We start from the raw sequence: 17,287 nt of genomic DNA, 5'->3' as shown, positions 1-17,287 counted from the left end.
CTTCCAGAGAGAGCAGACAGGGAGTGAGCAGGCATGCAGTAAAGCAAATGGTTTCTTGAGTAAAGATGGATGGCATGGGGAAAAATTAGGCTGACACTGAACCCCCGGGGCCCAGGAGGCTCACATGGCTACTTTGCTCACCCACTTCTTCAAACTTCTAGCTATGATACATTCAGATAAGATCCATAGCCTGTCGATCTTTACCACACTCTTTCTAGTTGGTCTATTTACTGAACACCACTGTAGGACACCCATAGCTTCTCTAACAAAGGAAAGTTAAGGGAGATTGTTTTTGGTTATATTTCTCTTTTTTTCATGAAACTTATCTGAAACCAAACCTCTCTGACACCTGGGTGTGTGAGCCCTTGCCTTGTCAAACCCAGGAATCAAGCACTGGTTAAGCATGCCTTCTTCCTCTTCCTCCTCACTAATACAGCATCAGGAAGTACAACTTAAGCATGGGCTTTTCGTAGCCCACAGCCATGGGGCCTCGGCTGGGAACCCAAAGGACAATCTGAACCAAATAAGAAAGCTTACAGGACCCAAGCAATCAAAGGGCACATTCAAAAACATCTACAAAGACATCTGTGCCCAAAAGTTCACATGAAAAGGCACCACTTGGCGCCAGGCAGTTCCTATAAGGGCAATGACAAAAATGGTCCACTTCTAGAATTGGCCACCAGTTAGGTACTGCTGGAATTAGCTACCAGCCCAAATCCTGGTTTCTAAACTTTTGTATAAAAATTCATTACTTCAGAATCCCTGCATCTGAAACTGACCTCACTCAGATTGCAGAATCTGAGCTGACTTCCATATAGGCCTGAGGGATGACAACAAGGAGACCACAAGACACATCAGCGAGACCCCTCTCTGCAGCCCACCTATGCCCTCAGTGGGAGAACACCTTCCCAACCTGACAGCCTAGAATACAGGTACTAGGAAAGGTCACGGTAAATACCACCACTCAGGAAAGTAACAGCAGGAAAAGAAGGTTAAGGATTGATGGCACCCACTAGGTCACCATCAGTCCTCTTGGTATCTATTAGGAAAGACAGTGTCCTGTCAGCTATGCTATACTGGTCACTTAGAGAACACTTGGAACCTGGGGGAAATGGACATGGCATTGCAAACTGCCATATAACAAAGCCCATCAGCGTGGCCAGCAGGGCTCATGCTAGAAAAGATGTAACACAACCCCCAGGAGGACATTTAAACAAACAAACAAAAACCCAGTCTTGGGTGCGAGCATTTTAATGGAAGCGCGTGATGGCAACAAGATGGCTTTGCAGATTGCGGCTAGTGGCCTGGGTCACTTACGGGTACTAACTTCCAATACCACTTGGAGGGAGACTGCTCAGGAAGCGGGAAGGAAGGTGGAAAGGAATGTCAGCATGGCAGGTCCAGGTGTGGCCATGACACACACGCTCACACGGTGGAGACAACCTCTGGGAAGCAAAGGCTTTCCAGTGTGCATGACCTCAGCCGATCACAATACCAGGCAACTCAACTGGAAGATAACTTGTCCCCTTCACAAAGAATAGTTCCAAACTTGAGAAAGTCAGGGGACCAGGACAGAGGCCTGCTCCCTTTGTCCATGCCCATGTGTGTCTATCCCACCCAAGAATTGGGGAAGCACTCCACCTGACTGACTAGAGCTGGCCAGTACAGAGAAAAACCACAAGGGGAAAAGACATGTTGCTCACAGCAGTAAAACTGTGTCCACAGTCAGGCACTCTTGTGTACATGCCACTGACTGGGACACATGGCCTCAGCAAAAGAGAAAATGGCCAGAGATAAGGTCAAAGCCAGAATGTGGATAGAATGCGTCCATCTACACCCGTCACAAGGTATACACTTTCCACTGGCTCTAGGCACTGGGCTTCAGACCTCCCACTGGCTTATGGCACCTAACAGGACATCTCAGGAATCTGCCAGGGCAGAGCGGCTACAGGGCATTTTCTGCTCAATCTCTTACCTTCAGAAGTTCACTCTCAGCTCAGGCTACATCACTTCTACTGAATCCCCCAAGTCCCCCAGAGTACCCCTGTTCAACAAACCATGAGCCCCTTTTGGGGGTGGGGGATAAAAGGCAGGTTGCCTAATTGAGGCACTGAGAATTGGCCACCAGGAGAATCTAAGAGGCTGGCTTGCTTGGGATGATAAAAATATAGAATGAGCAAGTAGAAACAGACATAATCCTTTACAACTACTAACATTAACTTAGTGTGTTCTGAAGAAATTAAATTTACCCTTTACCTTTTGATGGGCAGGACTTTCCAGTGGTTGCTGTTTTAATTTAACTTCTTTCTCTGTTATCTCTCTCATTTTAAGATTTACCTAAGGCAGAAGAAAAACGCATTAAGAAGGCCACTGTTCCCCCATGTCATCCCCTTTATCTCCTTTTCATCACCAGGAGATCCCACTGCACCTGCTGTTAACTCATAAGACACAGGTGCCTTCAGGTCAATTACAGAGATGCAGAACAGTTGAATTTTATGTGACCCAAAACTTGCCATGAGTCACAGGGTCAGCCTGTTCCTGCAAAGAAACCACTGTGCCTCCAAATGCTAGTGTATGTGAAAGCATGAAGACCAGACCCCATGCACACTGACAACCCATAGCAATCTACTTAATCTTGGGTCACACCCCCTCTGACCACAGAAAGTCAACACAAAATAATACTCAGTTATAACCCAAGCTGTAAACACCCCCACCCCCCAAAAAACAAAAACAAAAACAAGCGATTTAAGTAGTATCTCTTGAAATTAAGAGCGTATCAAATTTCTATTTATACTGAGCCAGTGAGATAGTTCAGCAGGTAAAGCATGTGGAAGTCATAGGGCAGGCAGATCTCTGTGAGTGTGAAATTTGCCTCGTCTACAAAGTGAGTCCCGGAACAGCCAGGGTTATAGAGAGAGACCCTGTGCCAATGGATGGATGGACAGATGGACAAGCAAACAAATAAATAGACACACTTAAAGTAAATACACACACACACACACAAAGCTGGGGAGATTGCTCAGTGAATACCAGTGTGAAAAGATGGGGATGTGGGTGTGGGTGTAGAAGCTGGTTGGCAAGAAGGTTCAGTGAATAAAGATACTTCTACAAAGCCTGACAATCTAAGTTCAATCCCTGAGACCCACATAGTAGAATTAGAGAATCAACCTCCACAAGTTGTCCTCCGACCTCCACATGGCACCATGAGCACAAGCACGAACAATAAAAACCCACAGACAGATACTGGGGCTAAAGCTGAAGGTCAGAGAAGCAAAGCAGTCAGCCACTAGAGAGTTCTCACCTCTACCAACGCTCAGACCAAAGGGGTGATCCACCAACCCTCAGACTGCACTGCTCTCCACCAAATATCAGAATGCCCTGCACTGAGCTCCTGTCTTATTCCTCTCTAGTGCTGAGGTTAAAGGCATGTTATCCCAAATGCTGGGATCAAAGTGTGAGCTTTGTTTCTCTTTTAGACTGATTCAATTTCATGTATCCCAGGGTGGCCTTGAACTCACAGAGATGTCTCCTGAGTGTGGGACTAAAGATGTGGCCACCACTGCCTGTCCTCTATGGCTAACTAGTGGCTTAGGTATGTAGCTAACTAGTGGCTTGGTGTGTGTGTATGACTAAATAGTGGCTTAGTTCTTAACTAAGTATGTGGCTAACTAGTGGCTTAGCTCTGCACTCTGATCTTCAGGCAAGCTTTATTTGTTAGATTACAAACAAAATAGTACTACTGAGTCAGACAAAGTGTAATTTTTTTAAAGCTGAACATGACCATGGACACCTGCAGCCCCAACACTCTGGGTGGCAAAGAGAAGAGGATGACTGTAAGTCGGTCAGTCTAACCAAAAAACGGTGAATTCTAGGTTATGAGAAACCCTGTGTCCTGAGGATAAGGAAAAAAGAGAAGAGATAACAGACATCTTCCTCTAGTCTCATTGTATACCTGCACTTACAGTACACACATAGCCCCGGCAACCCCATGCACACACACCAATGTCCTTAAAGATGGATGGATGGATGGATGGACGGACGGACGGACGGACGGACGGACGGACGGACAGACAGACAAAAAGCACATGTCCTTAAAATAACAAATATCTCTTATCTTTTTGTAGTGTGGACACTGCATGGCCACTATGAGCTGCTGTCCTTCACTATCAGGGAGGGCAGGAGGACCAGAAAGAATTGGCCAGCACAAGCCTCCATAGCAACAACAGCAGCTAGTACAAACTAACAAAAAACAAAATAAACAAATGACTGTTGAAATAGAAAGAGTGTAACTGGATGACTTGCCACAAAATGAATTCAACAAGACAAAGTCCTAGGAGAAAAATATGTTTCCTATTACTGTGAATACATCACTCTGGTCACAGTAGCCCCTGGCAACCTAACAATGTACGTCATAACCTACAGCAACTCTTATGAAATACTGGAGAATGGAGAACTACAAGTAACACAAAGAAAGAAACGAAGAAAGGAAAAAAAAATAAAAATAAAAAGATGAGATAACCAGACATCAGAAGAGATGGTAAAATTCAGCCACACTAACCTAACTGCTCTAAACACTCTGATGACAAGGCAGAGGCTATCAAATGAATAAATGAGGATGTGTGCTAAGAATCCACTAAAACAGGAAGGAGACAGCAGAGTAACAGGGCTGGGTACGGTGGTGCACGCCTTTAATTCCAGCACTCATCAGGCAGAGGCGACAGGCACAAAGGAGGAAAGAGGCGCAGCTCACGCACACCAATTCTGCTCACAAGGAGATGTAAAAACACTGGACTCTAAACACAGAAGCCTCTGGGGACAGGGCTATTTATCACTGGTGATAGACACAGCTTGAGGACTAGAGGTTAATTTGCACAAATGACTGTGAACCTATGGAGAGCAGAGCTGAGAATGAAGCAATGCTGCAGCCCCTGTGCCCCTGAAGAACAGCCCTCAGGACCAGGAGCAGCAAGACTGCACCGAGTGCACGCACCACCAACGGGACTCAGTCACGCCAGGACTCAAATCACACCACCAAATTAAACTAGAAATCAAAAGGGGGCTGGAGCGACGGCTCTTCAGTTAACAGCATATATTGCTCTTCAGAGAATCTGAGTTTGGTTCCTAGCATCCACTTAGGGTAAGTCCAGCTCCAGGGGACCCAACAGCTCTGGCCTCAGCAGGTACTTGAACTTTATGCTAGTACATTCAACAACTTAAAATAAACTCTGTAAAAGCCACAAATTATCAAAATTGACATAAAATTAGACAGAAAATCTAAATAGCTTAAAGTATACATAGAGGTTTTCACAACTAAACCCATATACAACTCCAGGCCCAGATGGCTTCACCAGCAAGTCCAAAGGTTTCAGATGGAAATGAAATCAACCATATTCAATTTACTGCACAGAATAGAAAAAGGAAAACATCCCAGTATCTCCTTTGGGCCTGCATCATCCTAATATCAAAACAAGGTGGAAAATGCATTAGAAGAAAAAAAATTACAGACCACTATCTGGGTCCCAAGGATTAAGAGACAAATGCCTTCCTCTACCACTGCTTTTCTTTTTTGGTTTTTCAAGACAGGGTTTCTCTGTGTAATTCTGGCTGTCCTGGAACTAACTATGTAGGCCAGGCTGGCCTCAAACTCAGATTCACTCGCCTCTGCCTCCCGAGTGCTGGGATTAAAAGCGTGAGTCACTACTGCCTGGCTCTTCTACTCCACATTCTACAAGAAATCCTAGCCAATTCTGTAGGAGAAAAGGACTTTTTAAATTTTAATTGTGTTTCTGTAGATTAGCAACAAGCAACTAGAAATGGAACTAAGAAATGCCACAACTCAGGACACTGAAATTCTGGGGATAAATTTCATGACTAAATGTATGACAATGGACTGTGTTCTTCAACAGGGTAATACATCCAAGCCCCTCAAATTGATCTAGATTTAATGGATTCACAATCAAAATCTCTACAAGTATTTTTTCGTAGAAGCCATCAATACAGAGAAACCCTGTCTCGAGAAAAAAAAACAAAAAACGGGTTGATTCTAAAAATTCATGAGGACATGCAGATACCCTACTAGAGCTAGAAACAATTCTTTAATAAAAAAGGATCCAGTTAAAGACATGTATTGTCTAAATTCAAGTTATTATTACAGACTACTGTTTGTATAAGGTACACTCAGCTCACGTTGCCATGGAACTGGTCACACAGTTCAATGGAGAAGGAACATCTAGAGACAGACTCACATGTGCAGTTCAACTAGGACCCAACAGAGCCACTGCCACAGCAGCATGCAGAGGGAAGAAAAATCTCTGCTCTGGGAAGTCTCTAACCGCTCTCTGTGCAAAAAGCAGCTAGATTTCATCCCTTCCCTGCCTCTTGCACAGTGAATAAACTCAAGGTGTATCCGAAAGCTCAAGGCAAGAGCAAAATCCACCAAACCACTACGAGGAAGCAAGGGAGCAAATCCTTGAATCTTGTGTAATCTGGGCTTCAAAATCCAAGTAACCTTTGCTTTGGGACAACTAAGAAATAAATGGTAAGAATACATGATTGAGAGAAGAAAATCACAAAACATATTCCTAACAAGGTATACACATTCTTGCAACTAAATTAAGACAAAGAATCCAATTAAAACTGGTTTGTTTGTTTGTTTGTTTGTTTGGTTGGTTGGTTGGTTGGTTGGTTGGTTTTTCATCCAAGACAGGGTTTCTCTGTGTAACAGCCCTGGCTGCCCTGGCAATCACTCTGTAAACCTGGCCTCAAACTCACAGAGATCCACCTGGCTCTGACTCCCAAATGCTGAGATTAAAGGTGTGCACCACCACAGTCCAGATAAAAACTGGTTTAAACCAAAAATGGTATCACTGACTTGTATTCACAACATTCAAGAGACTGAGGCAAGAAAACCAAAAGTTCAAGCCCAGCTTAGGCTTCAGAGTTCCAAGCCAGCTTCAGCTACAAAGTAAGACCCTGTCTCAAACACACTCACAAAAACAAATACATGAAAGTTGTGTAAAGTATTCAAACAAGGACTTGCAAAACTATAAACATTAGGGAAACCCAAGAGATTCTACTACACAGCCACACAAATGGCCCCAAATCAAAGACCAACTGATCAAGTACTGATTAACAGAGCCAAGATTCCTACCCTGTCCCTGAATTTAAAAAGGTGCTCACTTAGAAAATATTCTAGCAGTTTTCCTAATGATTCAACTACATGCTGGGTGTAGAATGCGTCTTTAGTTCCAGCACTTGGTGTCAGAGGCCAACCTGGTCTACATAGTGAGACCCTGTCAAAAGCAAACACAACAACTTAACCAAGTATGTTAAAATACACTTATCTGACCCAGCAATGCTACTAAGTACTCACTCAAAAACAATAGTATCAGCACCCAGAGACACATATCCAAATGCCCCAGCAGCTTTATTCAGAACAGACAAAAACTGGAGAGCACCCAGAAGGGCCTCAGCAGGTGATGGCAGACAACGGATGACACAGTCATACACAGAAATTCTACAAACAGAACTAGACCACTTACACACACATTTGGTGCACTGAAAGAAGTCAAGTACAAGAACATTTTAAGCAAAACTAATCCCATTAAGAAAGCAGATTGGAGCCAGGTGGTGGTGGCGCACGCCTTTAATCCCAGCACTCGGGAGACAGAGGCAGGCGGATCTCTGTGAGTTCGAGGCCAGCCTGGTGTACAAAGGGAGTTCCAGCACAGCCTCCAAAACAATACAGAGAAACCCTGTCTCAAAAAAAAGGAAGGAAGGAAGGAAGGAAGGAAGGAAGGAAGGAAGGAAGGAAGGAAGGAAGGAAGGAAGCAGATTGGGGCTGGAGAGATGGCTCAGAGGTTAAGAGCACTGGCTGCTCTTCCAGAGGTCCTGAGTTCAATTCCCAGCAACCACATGGTGGCTCACAACCATCTGTAATGAGATCTGGTGCCCTCTTCTGGCATGCAGGCAAAACAGTATACATAATAAATAAATTAATTTTTTAAAAAAGAAAGAAAGAAAGCAGATTTAGGGGAGTGGTGTGAAAAGATAGTTCAGAGGTTAAGAGCACTTGACTATTCTTCCAGAGGACCTGGGTTCAATTCCCAGCACCCATATGGCAGCTTACAACTGTCTATAACTTCAGTTCCAGGAAACCCAACAGTCACACAGACATACATGCAGGCAAAACACCAATGCACCTAAAATATAGATGGATGGACGAACAGGCAGGCAGGACAGATAAAAGCAGATGGGTATGAGCCTGGGCCTGGACGAGGGGCTGACTGCAAAGGAGCCCAAGGCAGCATTGTGAGAATGACAGAAAAGCTGCCTTGACTGTGGTGACTATTTGTTAAAATGCAAGAAGCAATGTCCATATGTGGCATGTAAGTTATGTGTCAGTAGAGTTAGTTTTAAACCACCAGCATCAAAAGGATCTTGGAGACCTGAGTTCAGATTCCCAGCACCCATCAATAAATAAATAAACAGATTTCAACACCTGAGATGGAAACAGGATTACCTAGGACTACTAGTCATGCACTCTAGCCAATTAGGGAGCAGTCCATTCAGTGTGAGCCCCTAATTAAAAACACTTGGGTGGCAAGATGTTTACAACTTTTGACCTCTTGCTTCCACATGTACTCATGCCAATGCACATATACACATGTATACACATGCAAACACATATATGCATATAACACACACCAAAAAAGTTAAAGGAGCCCCCGAAAGATGGGCCATGGTACAACCCAGAACACCTAGGAGATAAGGAGATCCTAAGTGACCACCAGAGATGATTCAGGTCACCTTCAGCACAGAGAACCGGAATGACACCACCTGCTCAGCTCTAATCCTGTGCCAGACAGACTTTTAACCAGGATGCTCAATCACTGCAGGGGTGGGGCTCTGCAGAAAGGCTGTATCAACTGTACCTCAAACTAGGAAGAGAAAAGGAGTCCAGGATGGCAGAAATGCAGACAGACTAGGCTTCCACTATCTAAGTTAGGGGAAGACAGCATCGCAGAGAGATGCCACAAGGAAAGAAACTCAATACGCCACACAGACCTCGATGCTGAAGAGCTTGAGAGGCCTCTGGAGTGGTTAGAGGACTCCTAAGAACACACGAACGTAGTGAAGGCTGCAAGAGAGCTCCCTCTTGCTGGATGCTGGGCATTTACCTTGGATGCAGAGTGGGGAGACATTTAGCTAGAAGTACACTCTGCATCTAATGACTCTGACCAAGGAAAAAAACCTACAATCTAGCAACCACCAGAGAAGCCACACTAGGAAAAACAAGTAAATAAGGACTGTAAATTGCCATGGAAATGCTAAAGAAATAGAAAACCATGAAATAAAAATACAAATATTAGGTAAGCAAGAGATGTTTATGAAAATTAAGCAAGAAAAACGAAGTGTGGTCCTAGAACAGAAATATGTTTGTATAAGCAGATACCAAGACACAGCAATTTAAAGTCCAACGGTGAATGCCAGTGTGTCTTTGACCCAAGAACAAGGGGCAAGGATAGAGGGCTATGTGGTAGTGTGCATAATTTTCTAATTCCAGATCAGCACATGTTTAACAGGGGCAGATCAGAAAACAAAAATACAGTATATTTACTTGAAATATGGATGAAGCCTGACATAATGGTGTATGTCTATATGTTAGGCCCTAGGACCTGGGAGGCAGGAGAATTAGAATTCAAGGTCATCCTCAGCTACATAGCAAGTTCAAAGCCAACCTGGATTACCTTTTTCCAGAAAGGGAGGGGGGAAATAGTCTGAATGTAATTGGTTCCCATAAATACATAGGAAGCGGCACTATTAGGAGGTGTGTGGCTTTGTTGGAATAGGAATGGCCTCATTGGAGGAAGTGTGTCACTGTGGAGGTGGGCTTTGAGGTCTCATATATGCTCAAGCCACACCCAGTGTCTAAGATCACTTCCTATTGCCTTGAGTCAAGAAGTATATACTTAGCTACTTCTCCAACACCATGTCTGCCTGTACACCACCATGCCACACCATGCCAATAATGAACTAAACCTCTGAAACTGCAAGCCACCCCAACTAAATGTTTTCCTATTTATTTATTTGTTTGTTTGGATGATTGGATGATTGGTTGGTTTTTCAAGACAGGGTTTATCTGTATAACACCTCTGGCTGTCCTGGATCTTGCTCTGTAGACCAAGCTGGCCTTGAACTCACAGACATCTACTTGCCTCTGCCTCCTGAGTGATGGGATTAAAGGAGTGTGCCACCACAGTCCGGCATGCTTCCCTTTATAAGAGTTGCTGTAGTTGTGGTGTCTCTTCACAGCAATAAAAACCATAACTAAAACAGGGGGGGTTCACTAAGTAGGTAAAGTACTTGCTAAGCAACCAAGAAGAACCTAATCAAATCCCCCAAAGCCATGTGTTTAGTTACAGTTTCTATTGCTGTACTAAAATACCATGATACACTTCCAGGTGAACAGTATAATCAGAGGCTGTGAAGGAAAGGCACCTACTGGCTAGCTCTCCTTGGCTTCTCAGCCTGCTTTCTTATAGCACCAAGAACCACCAGCACAGAGTGGGCCCTCCCACATTAATCATCAATCAAGAAAATGCATTAGAGACTTGCCCACAGGCCAACCTAGTGGGGGTATTTTTTTCAAGTGAGGCCTCCTCTTCCAAAATGACTCTAGCTTGGGCCAAGGTGTCCCTAAAACTAGTCAGCACAGCGTGTAACCCCAAACGCAGTAGCAAGCATTTGAAATCTCAGTTCTCCTACAGCAAAATGGGAGGTGGGGATCCAAAGACTTTGTCTCAAACAAGGTAGAAGACAAGGACCACCACCTGAGGTTTTCTTCCACAGGCATGTCATGGCATGTGAACATCTGTACTCCCACATGAATACATGTGTACACACACGTATACACTGACAAATAAAATCAACCAATCACTCAAACACAGGAATACACAAACTTGACTCCTCCCCAATAATTTTTGGCAAAGATCATGAACAAGTACTATACACAAGTAAATGAAACCTCATTAACTACACACATACGTGCATTTCCACACACAAATTCATCTTGCTCAGAAGTAAGAACTATCTGCTAATCTACTGGACACTTAACTGGATACAGTACCACACAGTCCTAAATGACAAGCTCTGTTGGCTAAGTCCCAGCATGGGGAATAAGAAGCAGTCAGCTCTTGATCAAGAAGAGACCTAGACAGGCACTCACCTTATTGATCCAGAATACCATGGCATCCTCGAGATCATACGGAAGTTCCTTTGAGGCGCTGAATGTAGAAAATCGCTTGACACTGGCCACCACCTTCTCAATGCTGATCATCTCCACAGTATACGCCATCATCAGGGCATCCACCATCGCCATGTGGGCACTCTGGGGACAGTGGCAACAGTCAGTATTCTAAACCTCTTTGCAGGTCCCAATGCAAGAAAACATTGTGCCTTGGCTTCCCTGCATAGGACAACACAGACTGGGCACTGTTCCAGTCTGCAGTAGTGGTCCAGGGTCCTCATCTCTTACCAGCAGATTATAAGCCTCCTCTGTAGCCCTGGAAAAGCTGTGGGAAGAGGCTGCATCGTCCCTCTGCCTCCTAAGACTCTGGGATGCCAACAGGGCCCTCCTTTGTACCACACCCTACCTTTAGTCTCTTCAGAACTTTCTCTTCACCCACAAAATGTCACCCTTAAACAGAGTGAAAAAAGCCATGGCATACAAAATGCCAGGGAACAAGTTAACAAAAGCACTGCAAGGACACAGTGGGCTAGGGGCCAGGCTGATCTGAAGAGACAGCCTCTGGGGACAGGGCAACTGATTGAGGCTAGTGCAGCCATTCAGCAGGAAGGCTCTGCAGTGGTGTGCCCCACCACACTCACATTTCACATCTCACTGCGTCACAACCGTAAGTAAGCTGCTCTTTCCAGAATGATGACACTCCTTAAACTACAGGCACATCACTAAGGACCACCAATGCACATGGACAGACCTCACCACCTGTCACCTAACCGCAGGGCACTGAGTCCTGCCTGCTCAGCCAAAGGAACAGAAGGAATGCCTGTCAGACACTTACCATCTTAATAGGTGCCTGGCTGAGGTCAGCATCTGTCACAGGGGTATCATCACTCTCCATCACATAGATGCCCTTCCGGGACAGGGCCTGAATGACAGACTGGTGTCCTTGTAAGGTAGCTACCTGGTCCCCTTTCAGGATGAGGCTGCAGACACGGCAGTACAGCTCACTGGACAAGAGAAGCTTGATGACGGGTGGCTTGATGTGTTCCTGCTCATACTGGTCGATGTAAAAAGGGTCTCTGAGGTCCTCAGGGATGTTATCTATGGCAGGAGAGAGCACTGGGTGAGCGGACATGCAAAGTCCATTCTGGAGCATCACCAGAGATGAGAACACACAGGGTAGCACCTTCCAGCATACTGTCAGCCAAGGCGCAGCCCACTGACCATCACACAAAGGTCCAGAGTCAACTGACAGCCTCATTAGCATCTGAGCTACAGAGACAATATGAGGCATTTTGCAACCACCACCATCACCTGAATAATGCTGGGACACATGCACAAAAGTCCTGGGGTCTTTGTGGACTCAAAGGAAATCAAGATGCCATGCAGCTGGGATGTAGGATCTGGTAACCACACATAGGAGCTGTGAGCACGGTGGCATTAGTTCTGGAGAGGGTACTCTGTGTGTCTGCTTTCCAACCAAAGTCAAGATTAAGGTAACAGCAGAGACTCAACAGCCTCCTCTTTAGGAAGTGAGCCAAATCTGGTGCCACTGTAACCACAACACAACAACGACAACTAGCTTTCACCCATATTTGGTTCAGGCAGCACATTATTTAATCACAAGTCTACTGATCAGGACTAATAACTAATGTGCCCACATTACAGACAAGAAAACTGAGGCACAGAATGTCCAATGTCACAAGAAACAGGAAACCAACTGCAGTCTGCTCTGTCATACACTCACTGCCTACAGCAGACACATCACAGGGAGCCAAATGTGCTACCACTGATTCTGAGCCCTCCGTGTACACCGGGCCTTGTAAGATATCAATAGCTATCCTTTGTAGAAAGCACAGAGTCTTGAAGAAGAATTTCCTTCCTTTACCCAGGGTCCCAGACCTTTGGTATCTCTGTATCCCCAACTGCAGAGAATGGAGAGCCCAGTCTTCTCAAACACCCCTACCTCTGGGAGAGTTTAGAAAGCTGCCAGCACCAAGAAGGGGATTCAAACAAATGGGCAGAAGCACATTAGAAGCTGCTACTCCACCCCACAATCATTGGACATCTGTGCTAGCTAATTTTATGTCAACTGACAAGTTAAAGTCATCTGAGAGGAAGGAACCTCAATTGAGAAAATGCCTCCATTAGATCAGGCAGCAAGCAAGTCTCTAGGGATTTTCTTTCTTTTCTTTTTTTTTTTCTTAATTAGTGATTGATTAGCACGTTGTGGGCGGTGCCACCCCTGCACAGGTGGTCCTGGGTTCTATAAGCAGGCTGAATAAGACATAAAGAGCAAACTAATAAGCCACTGCATCAGCTCCTGACTCCAGGTTCCTGTCCCGTTAAGAGTTTCTGGCCTGACTTCCTTCAGTGATGAACAGTGACATGGAAGTGTAAGCCAAATAAACCCTTTTCTCCCCAACGTGCTTTTGGTCATGGTGCTTCATCGGAGCAATAATAATCCTAACTAGGAAAACATCCAAACTCCTCTAGGCCTGGGCCAGGTCTGGACACCACAGGGGCTACTTCCCCTACCCAGCATCCTCTTTCCCTGTTCCCTTCTCTGTGTTTCTGATAGGTACTATTTTCTGAGATCCAAGCCTAGTTACAAGTCTCTGGATCCTTGTTATTATTCCACAATCATTTTTAAATTTTACTTATTATTGTATATACATTTGAGGAGGTGAATATGCCTCTGCATGAATGTGAAAGACAGGATAACCTTGTGGAGTTAGTTGCTTCTCTCCTTTGGCACCCATGTTGTTAGGGTTATATGACAAGCACCACTGAGCAAACTTGCCAGCCCTGTCCCACAATCCCCAGACGTTTTTTACTCTTATTTCTTAACAACATGCCGGAGTTTACACAGCACTTTAGTTTTGAAGCACTGTTGTGCATATAGGATTTGGTCACTATGACAACCACTAGTTGACACTAGTGCCCACATGGAAGGAAAGCTGTAAGCACTCTGCCCAGGCTTAGTAGGTGTCAAGTCCCATACTTGATGACTACATCGGTTAGCCTCCTATTTTGAAGTCATCGACAGTTCTAACTAAACAGAACGTGGTGGTAATAGAAGAGACCTGGGTATTCCACACGGGAAGGCCTCCGCTTGTCTTGTCACCATTTGTGAAAGCTCTAACAGAGCAGCAGACAGCAGTGTCAGTCAGCGGTGCCACATCAAGTGTGTGACATGTGCTTGTAATATGCACTAGGGAAGCTGAGACAAGCGGATCATGGTGAGTTCAAGGCCAGCTCAGGAAGCCTAGCAACCCATAGTCAGACTCCACACCCGCAGAAAGCATGGAAACCGATCAGCCACAGACCTGCTGACTGTGGATGACACCCAAGGCAGAAGAGTAAAAGTAATTTTAATAAAGGGGAAAAATAGGTGATTAAACTAGAGAAATCTCAAAATCTAGAAATTCTAGAGCAACAATCAATACATGCACAAACACACACACACACAATGACTGAACCACTTTCATAAAATAAACTGTTGAAAGCAGATTAAGATTAGACACTTGAAGTATGGTCATGCACACCTTTAATCCCAGCACTTAGGAGGCAGAAGCAGGCAGTTCTGTGAGTTGGAGGCCAGCCTCATCTAAAAAGCTACACAGAGAAACCCTGTCTCAGAAAAAAAAAAAGGATAGACACTTGAGAGATGAAGATGAGTAGATAGTTAAGTATCCATAATGAAGAGCAATTAAGACAATGAGGAGAACGCAGAGAAGGCAAGTGGCAAAGGCTGTCTGTCTGTCTGTCTGTCTGTCAGACCACAGAAAGAACTGCAGGCCCAGAAGGGAGAAGGAATATGGCAGAAGGATGTTTAAGCAGACAGTGCAGAGAATTTTCCAATACTTGTAAAATTTATGAAACTACTAAAAATACCAGTGAGACTCAAAAGGGAAATCCACATCCAAAAAGCCGTACAGTCACATTGACAGAATCCAAAGTCAAAAATACTTTTTCATATGTCAGAGGGAGTTCCTGTCAAGCCAGGCCAACAGACCATCCCTGTTTGCCCCTTTATGCAGAAGGAAGCTACAAACCCTGAAACACTTTTAAGGACAAGCAGAGGGGAACCAGAGAGTGGAGAGAAGGATGCCAGCTAGGACCTCACACTGCAGGACAGCCCCACCAGGACAGTACAACAGGCAAAGCAAGCAAGGCAACTGGTTTCTGGGCCACGGAAGGTGAGGCCCCGGTAACAATAGAGCAGCAGGGGACAAGGGGACACTGTGGAGCAAAGGTGCTCTGCTTCCCTACCCAGCCTGAGATACCTGTCCCTAAAGCCAGAGCCACCATGGACCAGGGAACACTACATGCAAGGTCTCACCAGAAGCACCTGGCAGAGAAGATACTCTCCCTCTCCACTGCTCATGCAATCCTTCTCCCCACGCAGCTGGCAATTCCAGGAAAGGGCATCAACTCATTGTCAGAGGTTTGGGGTATAATTCTGGTCCCTGGCATCCCCAGCTAGGTTTGGCCCCTTGTCCTCAATACATCAATTAATGAGACAAGTGATAATGAGAAACAGAAAAAGAGCAGTTTATTCACTGTGATCACATTGGGAAGAACAAAGTTTATCCTTAGGGTACTGACATAAGATGTAGGCTTTAAAAAAGGGCATGCATAATTAAACAGTCCTGGTCAAGGAGTGGCCCTGCCCATCACTGACCAGTCACAGCTCTGTCCTATAAAATGGGCTGGTAAGTTGTCAGAACTTTATGAAATCTCTTCCTGGGAGGCAGAGATGCCCAACCATAAACCAGCAGAGTCCCACCTACCCAGCCTGGAAAGTTCTTTTGTCCGTAAGCAATAGCAGCAAGGAGCCAGATGAGTAGACTGAACAGGAGCACAGGGCTGGGGCACAGGACCTACCAGAACCACAGCCAACTACGAAGCTCAAGGCTAGACGAACCCAACAGGAGACTGCTGCTAAACCAAGAGTCTGAGGGCCCTGGCTCCTCATGTAATACCCAAGATGGTCAAGAATCGTCTGAAACCGCCACTCAAGGAAGATGACCAACTGACACACACCAAGACGTATCAAGTGTTGACACATCTCTGACATTTGAAAGCAGCCAGCACAAAATGAATGCAGGAGTGACAAACTCTGAAGCAAACTAGAAAAGTCCAGCAAAGAAAGTTTTCTAAAGCACTAAATATAGAAATGAGAAGTGGAGCAACAGACATTTAGAAACTCACTGGACAGGCTGAACAGCAGGGTGACAATGACGGAGACCTGAACTGCTGACTAAGTTAAATCAACAGCATCCATCCAATCTGGACCACAGGCAGAGGAAGGAGACTAGAACTGAGTTAAATCAACAGCATCCATCCAATCTGGACCACAGGCAGAGGAAGGAGACTAGAACTGAGTTAAATCAACAGCATCCATCCGCTCTGGACCACAGGCAGAGGAAGGAGACTAGAACTGAGTTAAATCAACAGCATCCATCCGCTCTGGACCACAGGCAGAGGAAGGAGACTAGAACTGAGTTAAATCAACAGCATCCATCCAATCTGGACCACAGGCAGAGGAAGGAGACTAGAACTGAGTTAAATCAACAGCATCCATCCGATCTGGACCACAGGCAGAGGAAGGAGACTAGAACTGAGTTAAATCAACAGCATCCATCCGATCTGGACCACAGGCAGAGGAAGGAGACTAGAACTGAGGAAGAAGACGGACAGGGAGCCATAGGAGAGGTGCTGTGCACCACAGTCCCAGAGAAGAAGGTAGCAAGGAGAATACAGAGCAAACTAATGGCTGAAAACTTACCAAATACAGTGAAAGACACCAACCTATTCTAAGACACTGAGCAAACCATGAATCAGGAAAATCCAAAGGAATCTGAGCCAAGACATATATTCAAACTTGTAAAGCTAAAAAGAAAATTCTGAAGCAGAAGAAAGACATACTTGTAGAGGGAATTCCCATTCCAATGGCAATGGTGTCAATATGCAAAGGTGCTTGCAGTGAAGCCTGACGGTGGGGTTCCATCCCCAGAACCCACCATATAAAAGGAG

General features: G+C 45.1%; 1 protein-coding gene across 2 annotated transcripts in view; it reads right to left on the bottom strand.

The window, feature by feature from the left end:
- Camsap1 (calmodulin regulated spectrin associated protein 1) overlaps positions 1-17,287 on the bottom strand; it is a 64,457-nt gene that overhangs the window by 33,830 nt on the left and 13,340 nt on the right. Inside the window, exons 2-5 of one of the 2 annotated variants that reach the window (XM_040745225.1) lie at positions 12,084-12,346; positions 11,228-11,389; positions 2,257-2,337; positions 1,318-1,350 (exon numbers count right to left, since the gene is read on the bottom strand). In XM_040745225.1, coding sequence (XP_040601159.1) covers positions 1,318-1,350; positions 2,257-2,337; positions 11,228-11,389; positions 12,084-12,346 — 539 coding nt within the window. The remainder of the gene's footprint in view (positions 1-1,317; positions 1,351-2,256; positions 2,338-11,227; positions 11,390-12,083; positions 12,347-17,287) is intronic. The other variant, XM_040745224.1, reaches the window with a different exon arrangement.

Source organism: Mesocricetus auratus, unplaced genomic scaffold, assembly GCF_017639785.1.
Source record: "Mesocricetus auratus isolate SY011 unplaced genomic scaffold, BCM_Maur_2.0 Super-Scaffold_100004, whole genome shotgun sequence".
NCBI classification, from domain to species: Eukaryota; Metazoa; Chordata; class Mammalia; order Rodentia; family Cricetidae; genus Mesocricetus; species Mesocricetus auratus.
The sequence above is the reverse complement of the archived record's forward strand: the minus strand, read 5'-3'. Positions and strand labels throughout refer to the sequence as shown.